The following is a 24,091-nucleotide window of genomic DNA, read 5'->3' as shown; positions in this document are numbered from 1 at the left end:
TATAGCCATGACGTCCGCATCTGTCACGTGATCCGGGGAGGAGCCTCGAGGTGTCGCGTTTGACAGTCGCAGTAAATGGCTAAAGTCTTAGCCCGCGATTATAATAGGGGATAATACACAACGGCCTAGCGCGGTGATAATAAAGTGAATGACAAAATCCCGTCAGCTAGTCATACAGTGTAGACTTCCGGTTCTCACCCGCACTAGGGTGACGCGCTGCATTGCCGGAAGTTGTTGTAGCACTTGCCGGAAATCTCCGAAGGTTCATTACAATTTCCGAGCGACTCCGAAGATTACCGAGTCGGCCATATTGTCCGGGGGCAGGTTGACGCTGCTGTGGGCTGTAAGGCCAAATAGCTGCAGATCCCCGAAGGGAAGTCAGCGGGGTGAGTGAGGCGGGAGTGGGGTATGGCGGGCACTTACCTGTGTGAGGCGGGGTGCGGGAGAAGCTCTCCGGCAGGAGCAGGTATCATGCGCAGCAGGGTGACTCTCATGCCCTTGACAGCTATGGCTGCAGCGGACTGCACTGCTAGTGGTCACATCACCCGGGCATGGAGGGAAGGGGCTGAGGAGCAGTGGCCTGTGCCCATATATTACACTTATGTATGAGAAGATCTGGGACATGATGATGAGCAGTAGTGACCTGAAAACAAAGGCTGCCCCCTCTAGGCATTGACTTCTATAAGTGTTATGGTGGCTGCCCCCTCTAGACAATGACTTCTGTAAGTGCCAGGATGACCAGGTGGCTGCCCCCTCTAAGCATTGACTTCTATAAGTGCCAGGATGACCCAGGTGGCTGCCCCCTCTAGACAATGACGTCTATAAGTGCCAGGATGACACAGGACGTATAGATCAGTACTGTCTATAGGTGTATTCCTCTTTGCCTTCTGCTATATGAGGGGCTACCTGGTATTGCTGCTCTTACCTGCATAGATCTAGCCCATCTCTTCTGTTACACGATATCTTACACATGACTATTAATTGTAGCCATAATAGAGAAATGCGCAAGTGGTCGGATAGTTGGCATCCAAGAGAATGGCATCAGTTCTGCAAAGTCTTGAGCTGCGGATAACTCATGACCACTGATCCCTTGGTTGAAGGTGATGGACATAAGTCTTTTATCAACTTTAGACCTGTGCCATCACTGATAAGCATGCAGTCTACTTTTCCCCACTTTTCATGGGCATTACTGAAGGTTTTCTCTTGGTGCTTGATCACATCTGCGCTACCTTCACATATTGGTTACAATAAAAAAAATATTATAGTAAAGTGCCTACCGTATGTGTATTGCCAAAAACAAGAGTGGTCTCAACATAGGAGAGTAGAAAAACCTACATTTGTTACTTTCCTTTGATGGGGCCAGTTATTATCTTTGGTAACATTTATACAGATCTCACATGAACTGAAAATCTAGTAGCCTGGATGTGATTTTGTTAGCATGAAATACAGAATTTGACCCTGGTATTATATATCCCTTTTTCTATTTCTTTTCAGCACCATGCTGCTTTTCCCCGCTGTTCGCAGGGCTCTAACAAGTGCCACCATAAACAATGGTGAGTATGTGGTTGAGATGAATGTTATACATGTATGTCGGAGATTTCTCAAGTGTCCGGGTGAATTTATTGGTTGCTATAGACAATTGAACATCTTTCCTTTGCACTGGCTTTAGTAAATACTCTACAGTACTTGTCACAATTTCATACACTGATTATTTATTGCCCCGCTTGGCATTCTGATTGATCCATATTTTTGTCCTGTTGCCTTTGTGTTACCTCTAGAAGTGTTTTGTAAATGATAGACTTAGGCTAGGTTCACATTAGCTTGCGGGTTTCTGTCCTTCAAGTCCGCTTGGGGACCTGAAAGGTGGATACCCTATCCCCTTAAAAAGCGTTTACATGTGGAAACCCCTGGAATCCATAGGTTATAATAGGCTCTGCTCCAAAAATGGAAGAGAGAAAAATCCTCCTTACAGAACTTTTATCTTTGGCGATTTTAAGCTGAATGGGGGATGGAGACTTGAACACGAGTGTGAATTTAGCTTTAGCTGTTTGCTTGGCTTTCATGTTATGATTTTGTAGCGCTGCCATTATCACATTTTCGACAGTAACTTTCCTCACTGTTTATTATTCTCTCTTATATGAAATCCTTTTTTTTTTGTCCCAACATCGTATTGCTATGTAATACCGTAATAAACTTTTAGCCTACATGCAGATTTTACTTTGTTTGTGGATAACAATTTCTTTTACTTTTCTGTTATTCACAGTCCGAACAACAAGCACCGCTGCAAGCAATCTGTTGGAAGTCTTTGTGGATGGCAAACCAGTGATGGTTGAGCCTGGCACCACAGTGCTGCAGGTACAGTTTATTTATTTTAAGTTTTTGATATGGATATTTACAATTACATTGCCTATTTTTTTTACCATAAGGGCTAGTTCACAGGGCGACGGGATGTCGATGCAGTGCACTGGCACCCTGTCATGGCTTTCCACTCCGGATTAGGCCCAAATGAATCCGCCTGAAGAACGGGCAGCTTGCTTCTTTTTTCCACGAGTGTGAACAAACTGCTCATGGAAAAAGGAAATGACCGGCTCCCATTGATTTCAGTGGGAGGCGGCAGGATTTTGACACAGATTCCGCGTCAAATTCCTGACCAATTTTGCCCCGTGTGTACTAGCTCTAAGGGTTTTCTTCAACTGAGGTTTCTTTTGTGTGTAGCTTAGAGGTTTCCATCTTTATACATAGTCCTTGGCAGGCAGAAACTCCTAAGATTCATTTCACATGCAAAACACTTCTCCATTCAATCTTGTGGGAGGTCGGCCTCTTTTTTTTTTTTTTTTTTCTTTCTTCTTTTCCTAACCTAATTCAAAGGTATATGGCATATCAATTCATACATGTCTCTAAACTGCAATTCCATTGTATTGGACTTTTGCTAAAGGGATATTCCTCCCCTAAGCCAGTTGTGATCTGGCAATATGTGGCTCGAAGTTACTAAATAGTTTCAAGTAATGGGAACTTCAGGTTACTATGACTTGCTGTGTTATACTTTTTCCTTAACTCTTATTTACTTCTTTGGAACTTAAGTAAACAGCATAGGACAGCTATGTTTGGCTGTTTCTGTAATCCCAGCCATCTCAGCCAGCCAGAGATATAGATACTGATATGAGGATAGGAGATAATTTGCAGATTATTGGGGTCCGGTGCCCCCTTTAAAGGGGTTGTCCCATCACAAGGATCCTATCTATACTGCTAGTTTATGTGGATTTAAAACTTTTCCTAAATGCATTGCTTTATCAAAACTGCTTTGTTTGGCTGCTTTCTTAATTTATTCAGTTCATTGTTTACACTCCGTTTCTATGGCCCTTGGGATTATCTGCTCATTTGACAAGTGATGTAGCTGCCTGCTCCCTGGGGGGGGGGCTGGGAGCAGCTCGGAGTTGTTTGTGTCTTTTAAAGAGGACCTTTCACCATTTTTCCCACAGGCAGTTCTATATACTGCTGGAAAGCTGACAGTGCGCTGAGTTCAGCACACTGTCGGCTTTCCCGATCTGTGCCCGGTGTGAAGAGCTTACGGTCCGGTACCGTAGCTCTTCTATGGTCAGAAGGGCGTTTCTGACAGTTAGCCAGGAACGTCCTTCTGCCTCGCGGTGCCTATCGCGCTGTGCTGTGGAGCGGGGAGGAACGCCCCCTCCCTCCCTGATAATGCTCGTCTATGGACAAGTACTGCGAGCAGAGGGAGGGGGGCGTTCCTCCCGGCTCTCACAGTACAGCGCGATAGGCGCTGCGAGGCAGAAGGACATTCCTGGCTAACTGTCCGAAACGCCCTTCTGACCATAGAAGAGCTACGGTACCAGACCGTAAGCTCTTTACACCGGGCACAGATCGGGAAAGCCGACAGTGCGCTGAATTCAGCGCACTGTCAGCTTTCCGGCAGTATATAGAACTGCCTTTGGGAAAAATGGTGAAAGGTCCTCTTTAAGTAGCTGAGCTTCTCAGAGAGCTCTGGGATTTCTGAGCTCTTATCAGTCGGTTTAATTGAATTTGGCAGATAAGAGCTGAGATAGGGAGTCCAATACCTCTGTATGTAATGCAAACTGACTCAAATCCAGCTCTGCTACATCAGCTTCACACTGTGGTAATTCATTTACAACCAATCCTGCGCAAGTGAAACCCCGCCCACCTATGTGCCGAAAAAAGCAGGAAGTGAAGAGAGCACAACAGCCTGCAGGTTAGTGAACAAGCATCATGGGAATACCCCTTTAAGGTGACTGCCTCACCACCGCTCCACTCAGAACCGTCCTCCGTTCTCCTGATTAGTAGATCTGAGTGTTTGGATCCTATTTGTTCAGAGTAAATTGTGTTTAAAAGAAAAAAAACACAATGGCTTATAGATAACTGTAGGGGTATTACCATGTATATGTCTGTCAGAAGTACTGTAAACTAGACTTAAAGCAAATTCACTTTATCGTATTTTACCCTACAAAAGTAATGGGAAAAAAAATACGGTTGACACCATTTTGCTTAAAAGGGTATTCCCATGCACATAATCATGTATATTTGTTGATAGTTAAACATTAAACATTTTTGCAAATATAAGTAGTTAAAAATTCTGCAGAGTTTTAAAGATTTTCTGAAACTTTCTTAGTGGTGACAGTCTGTTGTCTTACTCTGTTGCCAATGGATACGGCCACAAATGCAGAAACTTTCTATGTCAGGAACCCAGCCATGATATTCTTATTGCACTTGGGTTATGAGACAGAGACACTTCATGTATTATACGATATCCCAGCCACAATAAGGAGATCATGGCTGATTTTCTTATGTTAGAAAGGTCCTGTATAAATATATATATAATATTTAATATATTGTTCTATATAATATTATATATATTATATTATAATTATTATAATACATATATATTTATTCAGAGAGAATCTTTAAAACTCTGCAAAATGTTTAATTACTTATTTTCAAAATGTTTAACTTTTAATTATCTGCAAATTTAAAGGGATCCTATCTTTTAAACACAATTTTTTTCTCTCTAACATGTCGGAATAACCTTAAGAAAGGCTATTCGTCTCCTACCTTTTGTTGTCTTCTCCGCGCCGCCGTTCGCCTGCAATCCCGGTTTTTCTCGGTATGTAAATGAGCTCTCTTGCAGCTCTGGGGCAGGCCCGAGCGCTCAAACAGTACTGGGGCGGCCCTAAAGCTGCGAGAGAACTCTCCAGCGCTGCCTCCATCTTCTTCTGGAACGAGGTCTTCACCGCGTCTTCTTCCGGCGTTGTCTTCTTACTTCTAGGCCTAGGGCAAGCCGACTGTGCATGCCTGCCGGCCACGAGAAAATGGCCGCTTACAGTAATGTGGAACCGGCCATTTTTCTTGTGGCCGTGGGCGTGTGCAGTCAGCTTGCCCTAGGCTTGAGGCTTAAAAGTAAGAAGATGCGGTGAAGACCTCATTCCCGAAAAAGATGGAGGCGGCGCTGGAGAGCTCTCTGGCAGCATTGGGGACACCCCCAGTGCTGTTTGAGTGCTGGGGCCCGCCCTCAGTGCTGCAAGAGAGCTCATTTACATACCGAAAAAAAACGGGATTGCAGGTGAACGGCGGCGCGGAGAAGACAACGAAAGGTAGGAGACGAATAGCCTTTCTTAAGACTATTCTGACATGTTAGGGAGGAAAAAATGTGTTTAAAAGATAGGATCCCTTTAAACATGGTTATGTACATGGGAATACCCCTTTAATGTTGTCTTTTGTATCATGTTTACAATTGTAACAGAGACCAAGCATGTCTCAGTTTCTTTGCCTTAACCCTCTAGTAAATCTAGAAAGGAACCTCAAATTATCTTAATCTTATTCTGCATATTATATGAACATAATTTAGTATTAAAGTATTACTAGTATTAAATATAATTAAAATCTGAACTTCAGTCTCGTTCTCTTGCAGGCCTGTGAGAAGGTGGGAGTACAGATACCTCGCTTCTGTTACCATGAACGGTTGTCAGTAGCTGGAAACTGTCGTATGTGTCTTGTGGAAATAGAGAAAGCCCCCAAGGTTTGTGAAACGATCAAGCCTAATATCTATATCTGTATCTTTATGGCCTTATAGAAGTAATAGGTGTTTTTTTTTATACAGTATTTGTAAGGGATTTGTTCTCATTTTCCCTTCTATATGTTAACACATTCAGTGAATATAGAACATATTTATTCACTTTCTAGAATATGGTGAACAGGGAAGATGTTTCTGGGTTTTAAAGGAATTTCATGATACACTTGTCCCTTTCTTCTCAGCCTGTAGCTGCTTGTGCTATGCCGGTCATGAAAGGCTGGAATATCTTGACAAATTCAGAGAAAAGCAGGAAAGCAAGGTATGGAAAACTGAGACCCTATATGCGGATTTAAGGGGGAATATAGACTGTTGATCTTGGACTACTAGGACCCAGTAGCTTCTGCAGCTACACAGTGATCACATGACTCCAGGAAGCATCATAGTGGCTTTCATATCACAGCAATAGTGGGGCATGGGGGGGGGGTTATGTTTTAATACATATGCATCTGAGACTTGGTTTAATCTGGGGAGGACTGTAGACTCTCCCACTGTTGATATCTATACAGTGAACTGAGCTGTTGTATTTCAGATGTTTCCACACATATCAGTGCACCTATATAGCTCAGATGTAAATACACTGCTCAAAAAAATAAAGGGAACACTCACATAACGCATCCTAAATCTGAATGAATGAAATATTCTCATTGAATACTTTGTTCTGTACAAAGTTGAATGTGATGACAACAAAATCACACAGAAATCATCAATGGAAATCAAATGTATTAACCAATGGAGGCCTGGATTTGGAGTCATCCCCAAAATTAAAGCGGAAAAATACACTACAGGCTGATCCAACTTTGATGTAATGTCCTTAAACATGTCAAAATGAAGCTCAGTAGTGTGACTGGCCACCACATGCCTCTGCCTTTTCTATAGGGAATGTAGCTGTCACTGCTGTCTGTCCACTCCTGCAGCTGCACAATCTTATTGTAGCTGTAGAATTTGTAATGGTTTTCTAAGATGTCTTTGCAGAATTAAATGCAAGGAAAAGCTAAAACTATCAACTGCATTCCAGTAGTCGATACTTATATTGTGACTTATATCATTTTGTTTCACTTAGAGAGGGGGTGATGGAGTTCTTGCTGGCAAACCACCCTTTGGATTGTCCTATTTGTGATCAAGGAGGAGAATGTGATTTGCAGGTAAATTTGTGTACGTAGTTGGAACGTCCATTGAGTTCCATGTGTCTAATCTGTGTTATATAATGAATTGACCCTACAGTAATGGAGCTACTGTGTGGGCGTTCAGTTCTGCAGCAGTATTAGGCAGCTCTTTTGTTTTTTTTTTACTCTTGCAGGATCAGTCAATGATGTTTGGTAGTGATAGGAGCAGGTTTACAGAAGGAAAACGTGCAGTGGAGGACAAAAACCTTGGCCCCTTGGTTAAGACCATCATGACCCGCTGCATTCAGTGCACCAGATGTATTCGGTAATTGTTACTGTGCTTTTATAGTAGCTGTGCAGTAAATCGTCTTTCTTTCTCTAGTAGCCCTATTTCTTCATATTTAGAGAGGTTGCCTCATAAAGGTAATATCTGATATGGTTATTATGGAGAGGTATTCCTTTCTTTGCTCTTCTCTTTATGGGCCACAGTAAAGAGAGCTGTTTCCACTCTGCTGGACTTATCCTTGGGATAAGACAACTTCTTTAACCCCTTCCTGACATCCGCTGAACTATTACGGCGGATGCAGGGTGTTTAACTATGGCGGCCGCCATAGCCGCCTGGTGTCTGCTGTTTCATACAGCAGACATTATGCGCTAATGCCCACGGTCGGTGCCCGCACCAATCGTGGGCATTAACCCTTCTGGCGTCTCGGTCAAAGCTGACTGAGGCGCCATTTTCCTGGCGGCGCATGGGGCACATGTGCTGTAATACACCGCTAGAAAGCCGACAGTGCGCTGAATTCAGGCTTTCCCGTTCTGTGCCCCCGCTGAAGAGCTATCTGTGTTGTTACCGTAGCTCTTAAGTGTCAGAAGGGCGTTTCTGACAGTCTGTCAGGAACGTCCTTCCTCACAGTACCGTCTATTGCGCTGTACTTTGAGAGGTGGTGTTCTTTACCGCCCAGCCATGACACTAAGCGGTGAGGAACGCCCCCCTAGTACTCGTCTATGGATGAGGACTGTCAAGAGGGAGTGTTCCTCACCGCTCAGCGTCATGGCTGGGTGGTAAGGAACGCTCCATCTCACAGTACTGTTGGCTTTCTAGCGGTGTATTATACCGCATGTGCCCTGAGGATGTGAAAGGTCCTCTTTAAGCCCTCATATGGCTCTGAGAGTGGAGAAATGAAAGAGTTATGGGGTTTGGAAGGGGGGGGGGGTCAAAAATGAAAATCGAAAAATGCTGTCGGCGGGAAGGGTTTAAAGTACTGCTCAGTGGTGTCTGAATTGTATGTATGGGTTTTTCTTTCATTTTAGATTTGCCAGTGAGGTTGCTGGTGTTGATGACCTTGGAACTACTGGTAGAGGAAATGACATGCAAGTTGGCACTTACATAGAAAAAATGTTTATGTCCGAGTTGTCTGGTAACATCATAGACTTGTGTCCTGTTGGAGCATTAACTTCCAAACCTTATGCATTCACTGCTCGACCCTGGGAAACTAGGTACGTAGAGGCAAGACAAGACAAGTTTGTATTTTTGGCTGGTATGCTTCCACACGCACACGTAAAAATGTTGTGTGGATATACAACGGCAAAATCCACGTTACAACTCTCAGTGAAAATCTGCACAAAGCAATGCCATGCTTTGGATTTTAAACTAAACCCCACATGTTAATTTCTGTAAGGGGGAGACTTGCAGCATCTGCTTATAGCCTTAATCTCTGGATAAAGCCTTGTTAGAATTAGCATTCTTTATTTTATTGACTTTAAAGAGTCATCAATATCTAATTGCTTAGTTTCTCTCAGTAGCTGATACACAGATAATAAAACAGATATTTGACATTTTGCAAGTCAGTGGTGAGTGTAGGTATTACAGTGCTGCCCCATACATTACAATGAGACAACAACAGCAACAGTTTGTATATTGAGCGAGCAGCGTGTCGTGTGGTATGTATACAATACCAAGAGGTGCTCTGTCTCTGTACCAATGATCAACAGAGGTTCCTGGTGTCCAACCACTGATGATAGTCCATCAATATTAAGGAGATAACCCTGTTAAGACTAAAATGTGTTAGATTGCTAAAGGGTTAAAATACACATAAGGAGTTATTTTTTTTCATCCATAAGTTCAAAATCTGCAATAAAAGTGTGACCATTTCAGGAGGGCTTTTTCAATATTAATGTATCTGCTAGTCGGTTAAGGTCCTAATTCCCCATCTGATTTTGTACACAGGAAAACCGAATCCATCGATGTCCTGGACGCTCTGGGTAGTAACATTGTGGTCAGCACGAGAGGTGGAGAAGTAATGAGAATATTGCCTAAAATGCATGAGGATATTAATGAGGAATGGATTTCTGATAAAACCAGGTATAAAAAGATTTTGCTAACTTTTCACTACTGTGCATGTACTGAATTCACCAACTTTCTTTTAATATTTAAAGTGTAACTCCAGTTCTAAGTCACTTCTCATAAATGAATAGTACATGTGAATATATCAAACCTTATAATATATCTTATTAAAGAAAGTCAGTCATAATGAAATTAATAATAGTACCTTGTAGAGCGGCCTCTACGCTTTCCAAAGATATATTTTTTTTTATTCTGCATTTTCATGAAATTCAACATTTAATTTGTATGCAAATTAGCTGAAAAGTGCTTTAGGGGCGTGTCTTCTCCTGCAAGGAATCTGCTCTAGATAATAGCCCCTAACTGCAGACAAAGTGTGGACGGAGCAGGTCGGCAGGGGCGGTCATCTAGGGCAGAGCCAAACGATGAATCCAGCAAACAAACTTTAATAAAACGTAGCCTTTATTTTCATCAGAATCCAGAATAAAATTTATATCAATGTTGGTATTCAAAAAAAGTCCATGATGGCAAGAGGAAAAAGACGGCGTCTGGCTGACGCGTTTCGGAGCGCTATAGGGGCTCCTTACTCATAGCCTGATCTAGGGCAGAGGGTGAAGTCCAAACAGAGAACACACACCCCTAAAGTCATTTTCAGTTAATTTTCATGAAGATGGAGCTGCAATCCATAAAAATAATGATTAATAAAACACCTTTGGTAAATGTAGAAGGTGTCCAAAGTTGGTCCTTCTCCATAACTTCAATGAAATGGTTGGTTTGTGTAGAGATCGGTCTCCTTACCTAGCCTTTCACACAGGACTTTATGGAGGAGGAGGCTGCTGTGCCTCATTATTATTGCCTCATTCTGTGTAGTGTTATAGTTGGAAAATATAGCAAAATGTAAAGTGCTGTTCTTACAGTGTAGAAGAATATGCAAGCAGCAATTACTGGAATGCCTTTGCCAGCCGAATCCTCCTCCCGTTTTCATAGACCAATAAGATATATTACAAAGTTTAAGATTTACATGTACTGTTCGTTTTTGCAGACTTAGTTATATCTGCAAGTCCATTAAGTCACAAGTAATTTCTCTATAAACAGATTTGCCTATGATGGTCTGAAGCGTCAAAGACTTACCCAACCAATGATCAAGGATGATAAAGGTTATCTGGTTCCGGCTTCCTGGGAAGATGTTCTGACTAAGGTGGCTGGAGTGGTGAGTATTATAGATAAACTAACACTTACCGTGTTTCCCCGAAAGTAAGACAGTGTCTTACATTCTTTTTACCCCCAAAAGTCCCACTATGTCTTACTTTCGGGGTATGTCTTATATTGGGAAAACCAACCCCCCCCCCCATCATCATCAATCATATGGATTGAAGCGGCGGCACACGAGGAGTTAAGCGGCGGCCGCCGGCAAAGTCTGCCTGCCGCTTCCATACATTGCAATGGGAGTGCGCTATTCAAATAGTATTCGTTCATCTCTAACTTCAATTGTAACTTCTTACAATTGAAGTTAGAGATGCGCGATTACTATTTGAATAGCGCGCTCCCATTGCAATGTATGGAAGCGGCAGGCAGACTTTGCCGGCGGCCACCGCTTAACGGGATTCTACCATTAAAAGAAGTTCTTTCCACTGACCACATCGGAATAGCCTTAAAAAAGGTTATTCGTCTCTAACCTGTTGCCATAGCTAGCGCCGCCTTCTTCCTCAGCTGCGTCCGCCCCGGCTATGTCCCCATCGGGCCTCATGGATGACGCATGCGCAGTCGGCTCTGGCTGCGAGAGCCTGTTAGAGCCGACTGCGCATGCGTCATCCATGAGGCCCGACGGGGACATAGACGGGGCGGACGCAGCTGAGGAAGAAGGCGGCGCTGGCTACGGCAACAGGTAGGAGACGAATAGCCTTTTTTAAGGCTGTTCCGACGTGGTCAGTGGAAAGAACTTCTTTTAATGGAAGAATCCCTTTAACTCCTCGCGTGCCGAGCGCTTCCATTCATTTCAATGGAAGCGTGCCATTGAAATGAATAGAAGCGGCTGGCACGCGGGGGGTTAAACGGCCGCCGGCAAAGTCCTTCTTCACAGCGCTGTGCTGTGAGAGCCGGGAGGAACGCCCCCTCCCTCTGCTCGCAGTACTCGTCCATAGACGAGCATTATCGGGGAGGGAGGGGGCGTTCCCCCCCCGGCTCTCACAGCACAGCGTCAGCGACAGTGTCTTACATTATTTTTACCCCGAAAGTCCCACTATGTCTTACTTTCGGGGTATGTCTTACATTAGCCGACCTCCCTAAAACCCCCGCTACGTCTTACTATTGGGGAAACACGGTAGTAACTGATATAAGTAACTGATTCTTAAAGGGATTATCCTGTTAGAACAAGCCTTGTTTATATGCTCTTTTAGGGCATTTGGCTGTCATTAGGTGGTGGTGGGGGTTCTGGCCTTATCTATTAACCAAAGTAGAGGGCCACTGCAAAAAGCAACTCCCAGACAGACCTCAAAGGATAGATATGTGTCTTGGTTCCTAGAATGCAGTGAGACAAAAACTCACATATTATGCTGTGTCCTGTAGATCAGTATTAGCTTTGTTGTCAGTGATTCCCATAGCTTCAGAGGGTTGTCAGCTGCTGATACCAGGGTGATCAGCTGATTGCTACGGGATATGATTTGGTAATGAAGTTCTCCAGATGGGATAACCTCACAAAATGTTTATGGCTATTTGTGGAAAAACTACTTTCACACATTGTACAAATGAATATGTTTTCTAGTTGCAAAGTGTCCAGGGCAAAGATATAGCAGCTATTGCTGGTGGCTTGGTGGATGCTGAGTCACTTGTTGCTCTTAAAGATTTGCTGAACCGTCTGAATTCAGATAACCTGTGTACTGAAGAAGTTTTCCCTAACTCTGGAGCTGGGTAAGAGACTTTACATTACTTGTCTAATTAAAAGGATACATAGATCATATATTTTTTTTAGAGGACCTGTCCCTGCTCCTGACATGTCTGTTTTAGTAAATACTTGGATTCCCCATAACTGGAAAATTCTGGGGCATCATCTCTTAGGACTCCGTGTTCTACTGTTTTTCAGAATGTCAGGTAATAGACCCTACTGATCTGATATTGATGATCTATGCTGAGGATAGTAACCATAGATAAAGCTTGACATAAACCCTTTAATTCCTTCTGCCAGTACTAAGAGATGATCATCTTTATGCGGACAAGATCCATTTGTTGACTTTTTGCCTTGTTGTTTTTTCTTCTTTACATGTGACTAGCTATATTTAAGTAAAAGAATAATAAATTGTGAAAGTTTACACTTTGTTTCTTGTCAGTGAAGCTCATACAATAGACAGAGACTTCCTGCTTGTACTAGGGCTGAGTCAGTGTTGATGGCTATCATCCATCTATGTTCACATGGAATATTTTACAGGCTGAAAAATGCAGATACAATTTCAAGAGAAATTGGCCTCTGACATCTAAGAGCTATTTTTAGGGTGTTCCTTTCTTTCAGCACTATTTTCAGCTACTTAAATGCCTACAAATGCCTACCTAATAGTAAACAAGTCTACAGATCTGAAATCTATCTACAGAGCTCTTCAATGGGTTCTGGTGGAGACAGCCAGCATGAAGAGATTCTGTTCAGCTACCTCAGAAAGATGGGTGTATTTTGCTGACGACATCAATTATTTAGCATCAATGCCGTCCTGTCTTACACTGCCATTGACAAAAGTATATGTCACTAACTGTACAATATCTAATCTGGACTGCAGATATGTGAATAGCCAAAACCAAAATTCAGTAGCATGACATGGCATATAAAAAGGGGAGTGTCTTAAAGTAATTATTTAATATAATTTCAATTAATTGTGATTTTGATTTGGGTCATCATCATCCAGCCCTATTATAGATTATACATTATTTTTGGTTGCCTTATTGGACACAATCCCTTTCTGATAGTTACCAAAGCAGTATCAGGTGAACTAATACCTTTTTTTTTGCCAAGGGAAGCGGCAGCCAGACAGAACACACTTAAGAAGATTTAGTATTATGTGATAACCATTCAGAGGGGTTCTTTGTTCAGGACCCTCCATGGAGCCAGAACAGACGACCCGCTCTCTGTGACTTTATATATATTTGGGTCAGACACCCCTTTTAAACTTCTTAAACTAACTTCATACAATCCTGCAGCGTTATCTGATGTCTGAGCTGAAGTCCATTAATACAGTGTTAATTTTTATCATTTACTTCCTCTAATGTATAGCACAGACCTGCGGTCAAATTACCTGCTGAATTCAAGGATTGCTGGTGTGGAAGAGGCTGATGTTTTACTGCTTATTGGTACCAATCCTCGATATGAAGCTCCACTATTTAATGCAAGAATTCGCAAGAGGTTTGTTTCTATCTCTACAAGATTTTACATCCTTGTTATATTATATTTAATGATCGGGCCATAAATGTCCCCATTGGTTGCTGCTGCCTGTTAAAGGGGTTCTATCAGCAAAATCATGCTGCTAGAACCCCACATATGCGTGAATAGCCTTTAAAAAGGCTATTCAGACACCATAAAAGTTATATTAAACTACCTCCCCCCCGTTTTAAAATAATAACCTAAAAAAGAATGTGCTCTACTTACCGAACGTGCACGCTGGGCAAGCATTCAGGGTGTGTCTTCATCTTCATCCATGCCTCTTCTTCCTCCGATGTCCTCGGGTCCCGTCTTCCTCCAGCGCTCGCGAACGGACAGTGATAGCCTGGGCGCATGCGCAGTAGCCGTAGTAGAAGCCGCATGCTACTGCGCATGTGCCCAGGCCGTTTTTTAATATGTGTCCGCGAGCGAGCGCTGGAAGAAGACGGGACCCGAGGACATCGGAGGAAGAAGAGGCGTGGATAAAGATGAAGACACACCCTGAATGCCCGCCCAGCGTGCACGATCCGTAAGTAGAGCACATTCTTTTTTAGGTTATTTTTTTAAAACGGGAAGGGGGGGGGGGTAGTTTAATATAACATTCACGGTGCCTGAATAGCCTTTTTAAAGGCTATTCACGCATATGTGGGGCTCTATCAGCATGATTTTGCTGATAGAGCCCCTTTAAAGGGAGTCTACTACCACCAGACCAATTATATACTGTTGAAGGGGCATTTACTCATATACTGCACATCACTTTCTTGTGAAATCTTACTGCTTAGAAATTCGTCTTTTACTCCATATGCAGATAAGCTGGGCACGACTGCATCTTCCAGAGCACCTTTCCAGTCATTGACTTTAATATCTCAGATGTTGGAACTGTTTGAGAGGTCACTTCATGGAAAGGGTTGTCTCTGGTGATCAAATGCTCCACACCCTACCCTTGGGAGCCATTTGTTTGGTATGGTTGCTGGGCCCAATCAGGTGATGCAGGGTGCCTTGCTAACCCCTGTAAGGCACATTCATGTCATCAGACTCGTCACTGCCATTGATAAATGTTTTCTCTATCTTACACTCTTTTAGTATCACTTGAATCACAGCATTCTCATAATGGATTAATCTTGTGTGTCTCCTATTCAGCTGGCTTCACAATGACCTCCAGGTAGCTGTAGTAGGAAGTCCTGTTGATCTGACCTACACTTATGATCATTTGGGAGACTCCCCTCAGATAATCAAGGATATTGCAAGTGGAAAGCATCCGTTCAGTAAGGTAAGTTGTGCATGTCGTACAGTGTTCAGCAAAAGGAAGTGATCAAAGTTTAGGCTCAAAAAACCGTATGTGCATTTTTAGTTGTTGCCCTGCCAACCTCGGCACAAAGTAACCATTATAAGACTGTCAACTGAGCATATTAATAATAGGTTTGTGGGGAGAGATTCTGTATCATTTATATATTATTTATTGAAATCTCTGCTTGTTATATGATATAAGGACCACCTCCTTGTCTTATCAGATATTGACATCTATCTCTGTATACCTAGTGATAGAGGGGTGGCTGTCAATCACTCCGACGTGACCTCCGACATGACTTTATGTCAAAGAGCAGAGATTCCTATAGGTAAATGACAGCTTATACTGAATCTTCACCCACAAACCTATTTGCTCAGCTCCTACTGCTCTTTAACACTCTGTTTGCAGATTTAATTTTCCTGGTGACAAGTTCCCTTTAAAATTGGCAATGTCCTTTGCAATTTTTCCTGTCTTCTATAGCTTAGGTGTGCAATTTTATAGATTTTGGGTTTAGGATACTTTTTTTTTTTTTTTTTTTTTTTAATATAAATTGCCTGGATGCACTCTTGTTTGTCATCAGTTTTCTGTAACATGAATTTCATTGTTTATAAATTTAATTTGTTGCAGGTTCTTAGCCAGGCCAAAAAGCCCATGATTGTGGTAGGCAGCAGTGCCTTGCAACGCAAAGATGGGCCAGCTATCCATGCTGCTGTATCTTCTCTTGCACAAAATGTCAGGAGCAGTAGCGGAGTCCCTGAGAACTGGAAGGTTCTGAATATTCTGCACAGGTAAAGTTTCAACATATCAAATTCACTTAGATGAAGTGTTGATAATGTGAATACAGCATGTGCTTGTAGACATACTAGTGGTTAGACTAGGGCCACATGTGTCACAAAGATGCTTGTGTTTCGTGGTAAAACTGCAGCAATACCTGAGTTTAATATAAGTTTAGCGGTGCCTGAATAGCCTTTATAAAGGCTATTCACGCATATGTAAGGCTCTATCGGCATAATTTTGCTGATAGAGCGCCTTTAAATTCTGTACAGTCAGGTGGGCAATGTTAGGCAGGAGCAGGCAAGGCAGTGATTCATAGCGCCAATCAGAGGCGGACAATGTCAAAGCTCAGAATCACCTTGTCAATTTCTAATATATAGGACTTTAAATCCACTTCAGAACTGAAAATGGTCCCTAACAAATGGGTTTGGGAATTTTTTTTGTAAGTCTGGAAAATAGCAGTTACACTTGTAGGCCTTCTAACATCCAATTTTTAAATAAATACAAAAATATTGATCAATGGTCACCACTAACATGAAGTACTGTGTGTCACAAAAAAAACAATCTCAAAATCATTTGAGTAAGTTAAACCCCTGAACACTAAGTTATAGGTCCTGTAGAACTGTTTTTTCATATAGTTGACTATGATCATGATTAGTCAAGATAAACCTGAATTGTTACTTGCATACAGTTCTGAAGTCAGAATTGTCACGTAGTACAATATCTTTCATAATTGGCGCTATTGCACTTTATGGCAGTGTTTGGTCTTAAAGGGGCTCTATCATTGGAAAAAGTCATTTTTAACTAATCACATCCTTGCATAGCCTTTAGAAAGCTATTCCACATCTATCTTTTGTATGTAAATTGCCTCAGTGTTTTTTGAATGAGCCCGTTTTTATTTATATGCTAATTAGCTTCCAGCCAGCACAGGAAGTTCCCAGCAGCACTGCTCTCTACTATTCTCTCCTATCTATGTGTGCAAACAGGAAGCAGGAAGTCGTCATCATCATTATTATCATCATCAGCAGCCTGTGCTGAACACATACATAGGAAAGAATAGGCACAGGGTCCACAATGAAACTTCCGCGGTGCACCAAGAGGCTAATTAGCATATGAATAAAAACTGTCTCATTCAAAAACTACTGAGGCAATTTACATAGAAAAGGTAGGTGTGGAATAGACTTACTAAAGGCTATGCAAGGATGTGCTTAGTTAAAAATGACTTTTTCCAATGATAGAGCCCCTTTAACACATTTGAGGCGCTTTAGTAATGGCATACCTCCAATTATAATACATCTCTTCATAAATGAATAGTGCAGGTGAATATAAGAAACTTTGTAATAGGGTTACTTTTCCAGAAGTTTGTGGAGTGGGGAGGAGGAGGTTGCTGGAAAATAACTACAACTAATAAGCTCTGCTGCTCTGTGAGTCGGGGGACTCTTTTAACACTGCTGTGTTCCAGATTAAATCTCCAGTGCACAGAAAGAGGCAATAAATCAGTTAATAGCCTGCTCCTCCCCTCTCTATAGACTTGTGTCTTAGCTGGGTATGTAACTAAAGCCACTACTATTTGAGCATTCTAACTGTATAAATGATTGATTTCATCTTGCGGATTGATGATCGATTTTAGTTATATGATTAATTGCCCAGACTTATGGACAGTTCCTCAACTGTCATAACAGTTCAACTTTGAAGGAGTTGTCAGGAGACGATCCACATCGGTGTATACTATTCTATATCAGTTGTCACTCTTCAATGTCTCAACAGAGTGGCCAGTCAAGTTGCTGCCCTAGATCTGGGCTATAAACCAGGGGTGGATGCCATACGCAAAAATCCTCCAAAAGTTCTCTTCCTCCTTGGTGCAGATGCCGGCTGCATCACTCGTCAGGACTTGCCAAAAGGCGCCTTTATTATCTACCAAGGTAAGTTTCTGAGACTTGCATTATGTCGCACCTGTCCTGTTATGTATATTGTATACACACTTTATACGTGTGTGCGCAGACTGATCACATGCTTCCTTCCTACATTGCCACTGCATCTTTCTCCTCCTGGCTAGTATTGTATTAATGTAAATGTTCAGGAACCTCCTCAACGTTCATAGTGTTTCCAAATATAGTGTGTGCTATATATTCATCTTTGCTGATAGGATACATTAGAGTTTTTCATATATTCATATGTGTCACTGACTTATAACAGGTCACCATGGAGATGTTGGAGCTCCTATGGCGGATGTGATATTTCCAGGAGCAGCTTATACAGAAAAGTCGGCTACCTATGTCAACACAGAAGGCAGATCACAGATAACACATGTTGCAGTGAGTCCTCCTGGGATGGCAAGAGAAGACTGGAAAATCCTTCGTGCCCTGTCAGAGGTACAATAACCAAAATAAAAGCTTTTCCTGGCAGAATATGGATATAATAAGTGTAATAATACTTTATGGAGAATGCAAGTAGTTATTAAAATAGGCATGATGGGCAAGGACAGCGGATAGGTCATTTTATCTGTCTTTTAGATTTGTGCCACATTTATAGGACTCCGATTAAACATGTACATTAGAAATGCATTTTTCTGCAGCATCTTTTCTTCCGTGTTGTGCAGTTCCTCTGCTAATATTCCTGTCAATTTATCACAAAATTATCAGCCAAGTGTTACTAATTGGAGTCGTGTCCCTGCACAATCTCACATTGTGCTGGCAGGGCCCAATTATGTAAGGACACAAACTATTGACATGGAGATATATTTAGAACAAAATATAGATAATTAAATTAAATGGCACAACCAAGATATAACACGATGCAAAGTTATGAAAAAACATGTACCATAATTGTTATTTTCTGGGAATACAAGCATGCGGGTACAAGTGATAAACATAGAAGGTTATGGAGGACGTGCTTATGCTCACCGCTAATATTATTACAATGCGTTATATTTCTTCTCCAGTTAGCTGGCCTTACACTCCCATACGACGACATTGATGCTGTGAGGAATAGATTACATGAAGTGTCACCAAACTTGGTGCGATATGATGATGTGGAAGAAGCAAACTACTTCAAGCAAGCAGCCGAGCTCTCGCAGGTAATCTCCCTATTTATGGCACACTCGCTATAAAGACTTGTAGGAATGTTCCAGATCTCTCTAATCCTATTCTTTTCCTTTATTTCAGCTTGCAAACCAACAGCTCCTTGCTGATCCATTGGTTGCTCCTCAGCTGTCCATTAAGGATTTCTATATGACAGGTAATGAACAAATGGACTGATATTTTTATACTTGACTAACATATTTATAATAGTTAGTAATAAATTAACTAAGTCACCTAGGTAAATGTTTAATACACATTTGCAGTAAATGCCAGTGACGGTCTGCCTAAACCCAGCGGAGCCTGAATAGGAAATAACGTTCTCCTGTAATTTGGGTTACTTTTGCAGTCCTATTTGCGCTGGGTTCACACCTGCGTTGGGGCTTCCGTTTGGGGGGGTCCTCTTGGGAGCCCACCCCGAATGGAAACCTAATCTGCTTAAAAAAGCGGTTACCCATGGAAACCTGCGTACCCTATAGATTATAATGGGCAAAAAATTTCAGAGAGAAAAGTGCTTCTAGCATTTTTAAGCAGGTTTGGGGACGGAAACTCAGAAAGTAGTTCAAGCGCTGGTGTGAACGTAGCTTCATAGTGGAAAAGTATTCATTTCTGTAGTGTTAATTCCAAACTGGATACACTAAATTAAATCTATCAAATTAACGATAGACTATTGTGATGACCAAAAAATAAGCTAGAACATAGAATATACCTTGTTAAATATCTATACAAAACAAATGCTGTATCATGCTAATAAAAATATATTCTAGTCTTGTTTCCCTAGATGTAATCCTCATTGTTTGCTATTGATTTTGCTCTGCAGATTCAATAACGCGTGCATCACAGACTATGGCCAAGTGTGTAAAAGCTGTGACTGAAGGAGCACAAGCGATAGAAGAACCTTCCATCTGCTAAACTGTCATCCAGACACATGTTAAGATCTTTGTTGCAATCACTACTGATTTATATCAGGAACTAAATAAAGCGATCTACTTACTTGCTCTTTGTAGGACCATTGTCCGAGCAATTTAGGATTTTGGCTTTTCATCTGTGCTTGTTTTGAAGCAATTTATAACATAAGGCACACCACACATCCAAAATCGTGTGTACAAACGACTTGTAATCTTATTAAATGGTTTATTACGTATGCTGCTGGTGTCTCTGACTTTTTTAGCTGCGTGGATTGCTGATGATCTGGTCTAGTTGGTCTCATATCGGGATAAAATCCTAATCCTAAGGTACCCTCGCTCCTTCCTTCCTCTCTTTACTCTGTTTGCTTTTTATTCCTTCATATAGGAATTGCCTTCTCATTGAGCCGATAGGAGAGGTCTCTTAAGTTGGCAACTAATTTGTCTGAGCTCAATTTTGGTTTAGACACACCCTTAGGGTAAGTTCACACTGGGTTTTTTGGACCGGGACCTGAGGAGGAGGCTGCCTCGGGTTCCAGTCCATAAAATGGGTAGCTGCAACTGAATGCCGTTGCACTGCAGCAGGATCCAGTCGCGCACTCTGCTTCGGATTAGGCCTAGTCGGCAGGAGGGAGTGTCATGAGACCGAATCGCGAGGTGAAACGGCCTGAAGAATGAGCATCTTGCTTCTTTTTCCGGGAACCGGCTTGATTTCAATGGGACCTGTCTTTTTGGTCAGGATTTTGAGGCAAATACGACCTCAAAATCCTGACCAAAAAACTCTGAACTTACCCTTACAGTATTTGCTGCAGTTTTATGTGCCAAGCACAGCAGAGCAGATATAAAAGTGCAGAGAAGTATTAGCACTCCCCTCTTTTTGTTTCTTCATTCCCTCTTGTGTTATTCCATCCTTAGATTATGTTCACGTTATAAAATACAAGTAGGAAAAATTCAATGAGTATTTTTGCCATGTAGCCAGAGTGCTAGCTGGGCCTTGGCTTTCTTCTTTGATGCCGCTATTGGCCAGAATGCCAATTTATATTCAGTGAGTTGTGAAGCAGGATGTGTCAGTCACTGATTTTCATTGAAAACAAAGGGAGGCAGATATGATGTATTTTCCATGTTGAAATCTGCCTGAAAAAGCTGTGCACACATACCTTTGGGGTTCATTGAGCAGTAGCTACATACAGTCCAGAACCCCACCTGCTTATGTCAACCAATGAACACGCAGTTATACAATATGATTATGGAGCCACATGCAGGCGAGCTTTCAGACGCATGTTGCTACTGGTCTAGGAGTACGCACCCTTAATTCAGTTTTTTCAGCCAATGTGCAGTGCATGCAAAAACAAATATAAAGAGAAGACTGCTCTATTTCAGATCTGCCTAAGGCCCGGTTTACATCAGCGGTTGGGTTTCTATATGCATTAAAAAGCGGTTACCTTAGGAAACCCGTGGACCCCATGGATTATAATGGGATCCTTGTGGTTTCCACATGAAACATGCAGAGAGAAAAGTTCTGCTTGACTGAACGCTGATGTGAATCGGGCCTTATAGTCATAAATTATCAGAAAAGCTGCTTTTAATAATTCTAGCTACAGGATGATGGTTAACTTTTACACAACTAGCAGATGGGTCTGCTGCTGCTCCGCTATACAAGAAAAATGTGAATGTGAGATGTAGCCGTTGCGGTTTTGGAAATCGCAGCATGTCAGTTATACCTATGGAAACGCCAGCGGTTTCCCTATAGGTATAAGTGAAGCAGAAAGTCTTCAGAGGAAACCTCTGCAGACTTTCTATGAAAAGCCCTGCGGGAAAAACTGCGATAGGCTACAGTTGCTGTTTTTCCTGCAACACTTTTTTTTTTTTGCTGTGGCCTTAGCCTAAAAGGTGATTTTTACCACTACACAACAGATGGCCTATACTTAGGATAGAAGGTCTGAAAGATTGGTGGGGTCTGACTGCAGAATTTTCACACACGACATAGCAAGCACAGATCTGTACTGTTTGTAAAGTTGTCTAGTACTGGAAAACCGCTTTAGGCTGAGGCCCCACGTTGCGGTAACGCAGCTTTTTTTGTTGCAGATTTTGCTGCAGTTTTTTGAGCCAGAGCCAGGAGTGGATTGAGCAGAAGGTAGAAGTATAAGAACCTCAGTTATATTTCCCTTTCCATTGGTAGCCATTCTTGGCTTTGGCTCAAAAAAACGCAGCAAAATCTGCAACAAAAAAAGCTGCGTTTCCACAACATGGGGCTTTAGCCTTAAGACTGAGGCCCCACGTTGTGGAAACGCAACTTTTGTTGTTGCAGATTTTGCTGCAGTTTTTTGAGCCAAAGCCAAGAATGGCTACAAATGGAATGTGAAATATGTAGGAAACTCTTATACTTCTACCTTCTGCTGAATCTACCGCGGGCTTTGGCTCAAAAAAACGCAGCAAAATCTACAACAAAAAAGCAGTGTTTGTGCAACGTGAGGCCACAGCATATTACAGTCCCTGCAAATCCCATCCACACATTGCATAAAAATACCTGCAGCAGAAATGTTGCGATTTCCAAAACCACCATGTTTTTGGAAATTGCAGCATATCAATTATACCTACAGAAACACAGGCAGTTTCCCTATAAGTATTATGGAAGCAGAAAGTTCTCAGAGGAAAACTGCAGATTTTTGTGAAAAACGCTGCGGGAAAAAACACTGCCCTAGTGGCAAATTTTATTGAGTCCTATATGCAAATGCAGCAGCGTTAACCTGAATTTCTTTCATTGGTTAAATTGCTGCAGACAAAACACAATGAAAAGTCCTTGAAAAATGATTTCCCAGTGACTTTTCATAGTTTTTTTTCTTGTCTTCTGTGATAAGAAGTTCAGGTTAGTTCTGATACATCTTAATGGCAACAAGCTACCGGTTTATAGTAGTATACCGCATTGTGTACAACTAAGTTTCTACTGCACTGATGCTAGTGGTTGGTTTCACAAGTCCTGTGAACACCTAAAATCTAGAAACCCCTTGCAATGTAAATTGGAGGGGTTTAATAAAGTTGTTACATTTTCTTTGCATCTCTGTTGGTTTTAGTACATTTTTCATATGTACAGTCGATCCACTTATGTCAGCTATCACCGTTCCATGAAAAGTGACCCTTATAAGAGACAGCTACCCACAGTTCTTCATAGTTATGGAGTAGTACAGAGCTCCAACCTGCAGAATGTGAATAACTGGGGAAAAAAAGAAGGAAAGACTTTTGTATCCATTCCTGTATTTGGCTCAAAAATGTATCAACCCTTCCCTCCCCCTTTCAGAATTTACTTGTGATTCCAGTCTTAGTTAAAGGTGAAAGCATTGGAATTAACCCCTTCCCGACATGCGCCGTAATAGTACGGCGCATGTCGGGTCTGTAACTATGGCGACCGCCCGGCTGTCATAGCCGCCGGGTGTCTACTGCTTTAAGCAGTAGACAACCGGCTCTAATGCCTCCGATCGGTCCCCGGACCGATCGGAGGCATTAACCCCTCCGGCGCTGCTGTCAAAGGCGCCGGAGGCGCCATCTTCCCGGCAGCGCATGGGCGCCGACATTTTGGCAGGGATCGCCGGCTCCTGGAGCATGCTCCAGGGCCGACCCCCCGTTGCCATGACAGCCGGGAGCCTTGTTAAGGGCTCCCAGCCAGTCTGCAAATTCTCTCTTTTGCAGGCTGGTGTATACAGCCTGCAAAAGAGATGATGATTTTTTGCAATGCATTGCAATGCATTAGCATTGTAATGCATTGCATTAGTGATCAGACCCCCTGGGGTTCAACACCCCTAGGGGGTCTAATAAATGCAAAAAAAAAAATAAAAAAAAAATATAAAAAAAATATAAAAAGTATTAAAAGTTCAAATCACCCCCCTTTCCCTAGAACAAATATAAAAGTAGTTAAAAACTGTGAAACATATACATGTTAGGTATCCCCCGAAATCGCCCGCTCTACAAAGCTATACAAATATTTTTTCTGTTCGGTAAACGCCGTAGCAGGAAAAATAGTCAAAAGTGCCAAACCGCCGTTTTTTCACTGTTTTAATTCTGATAAAAATTTGAATAAAAAGTGATCAAAGCAATAGCATTTCCCGAAAATGG

General features: G+C 42.1%; 1 protein-coding gene across 1 annotated transcript; it reads left to right on the top strand.

The window, feature by feature from the left end:
* Positions 1–233: 233 nt before the first annotated feature.
* Positions 234–20,224, top strand: NDUFS1 (NADH:ubiquinone oxidoreductase core subunit S1). The gene is made up of 19 exons (XM_075284293.1): positions 234–386; positions 1,495–1,553; positions 2,264–2,355; positions 5,939–6,046; positions 6,283–6,359; positions 7,161–7,242; positions 7,398–7,528; positions 8,515–8,700; positions 9,431–9,565; positions 10,640–10,754; positions 12,306–12,451; positions 13,797–13,925; positions 15,081–15,210; positions 15,856–16,016; positions 17,770–17,924; positions 18,199–18,374; positions 18,944–19,078; positions 19,167–19,239; positions 19,900–20,224. Exons 2-19 carry the CDS (start codon positions 1,499–1,501, stop codon positions 19,989–19,991), a joined length of 2,178 nt encoding a protein of 725 aa, XP_075140394.1. The 5' UTR covers positions 234–386; positions 1,495–1,498; the 3' UTR covers positions 19,992–20,224.
* The last annotated feature ends 3,867 nt before the right edge of the window (positions 20,225–24,091 follow it).

Source organism: Leptodactylus fuscus, chromosome 8 (assembly GCF_031893055.1).
Source record: "Leptodactylus fuscus isolate aLepFus1 chromosome 8, aLepFus1.hap2, whole genome shotgun sequence".
In the NCBI taxonomy this organism is placed as follows: Eukaryota; Metazoa; Chordata; class Amphibia; order Anura; family Leptodactylidae; genus Leptodactylus; species Leptodactylus fuscus.
This window is presented reverse-complemented; position numbering and strand designations above follow the sequence as displayed.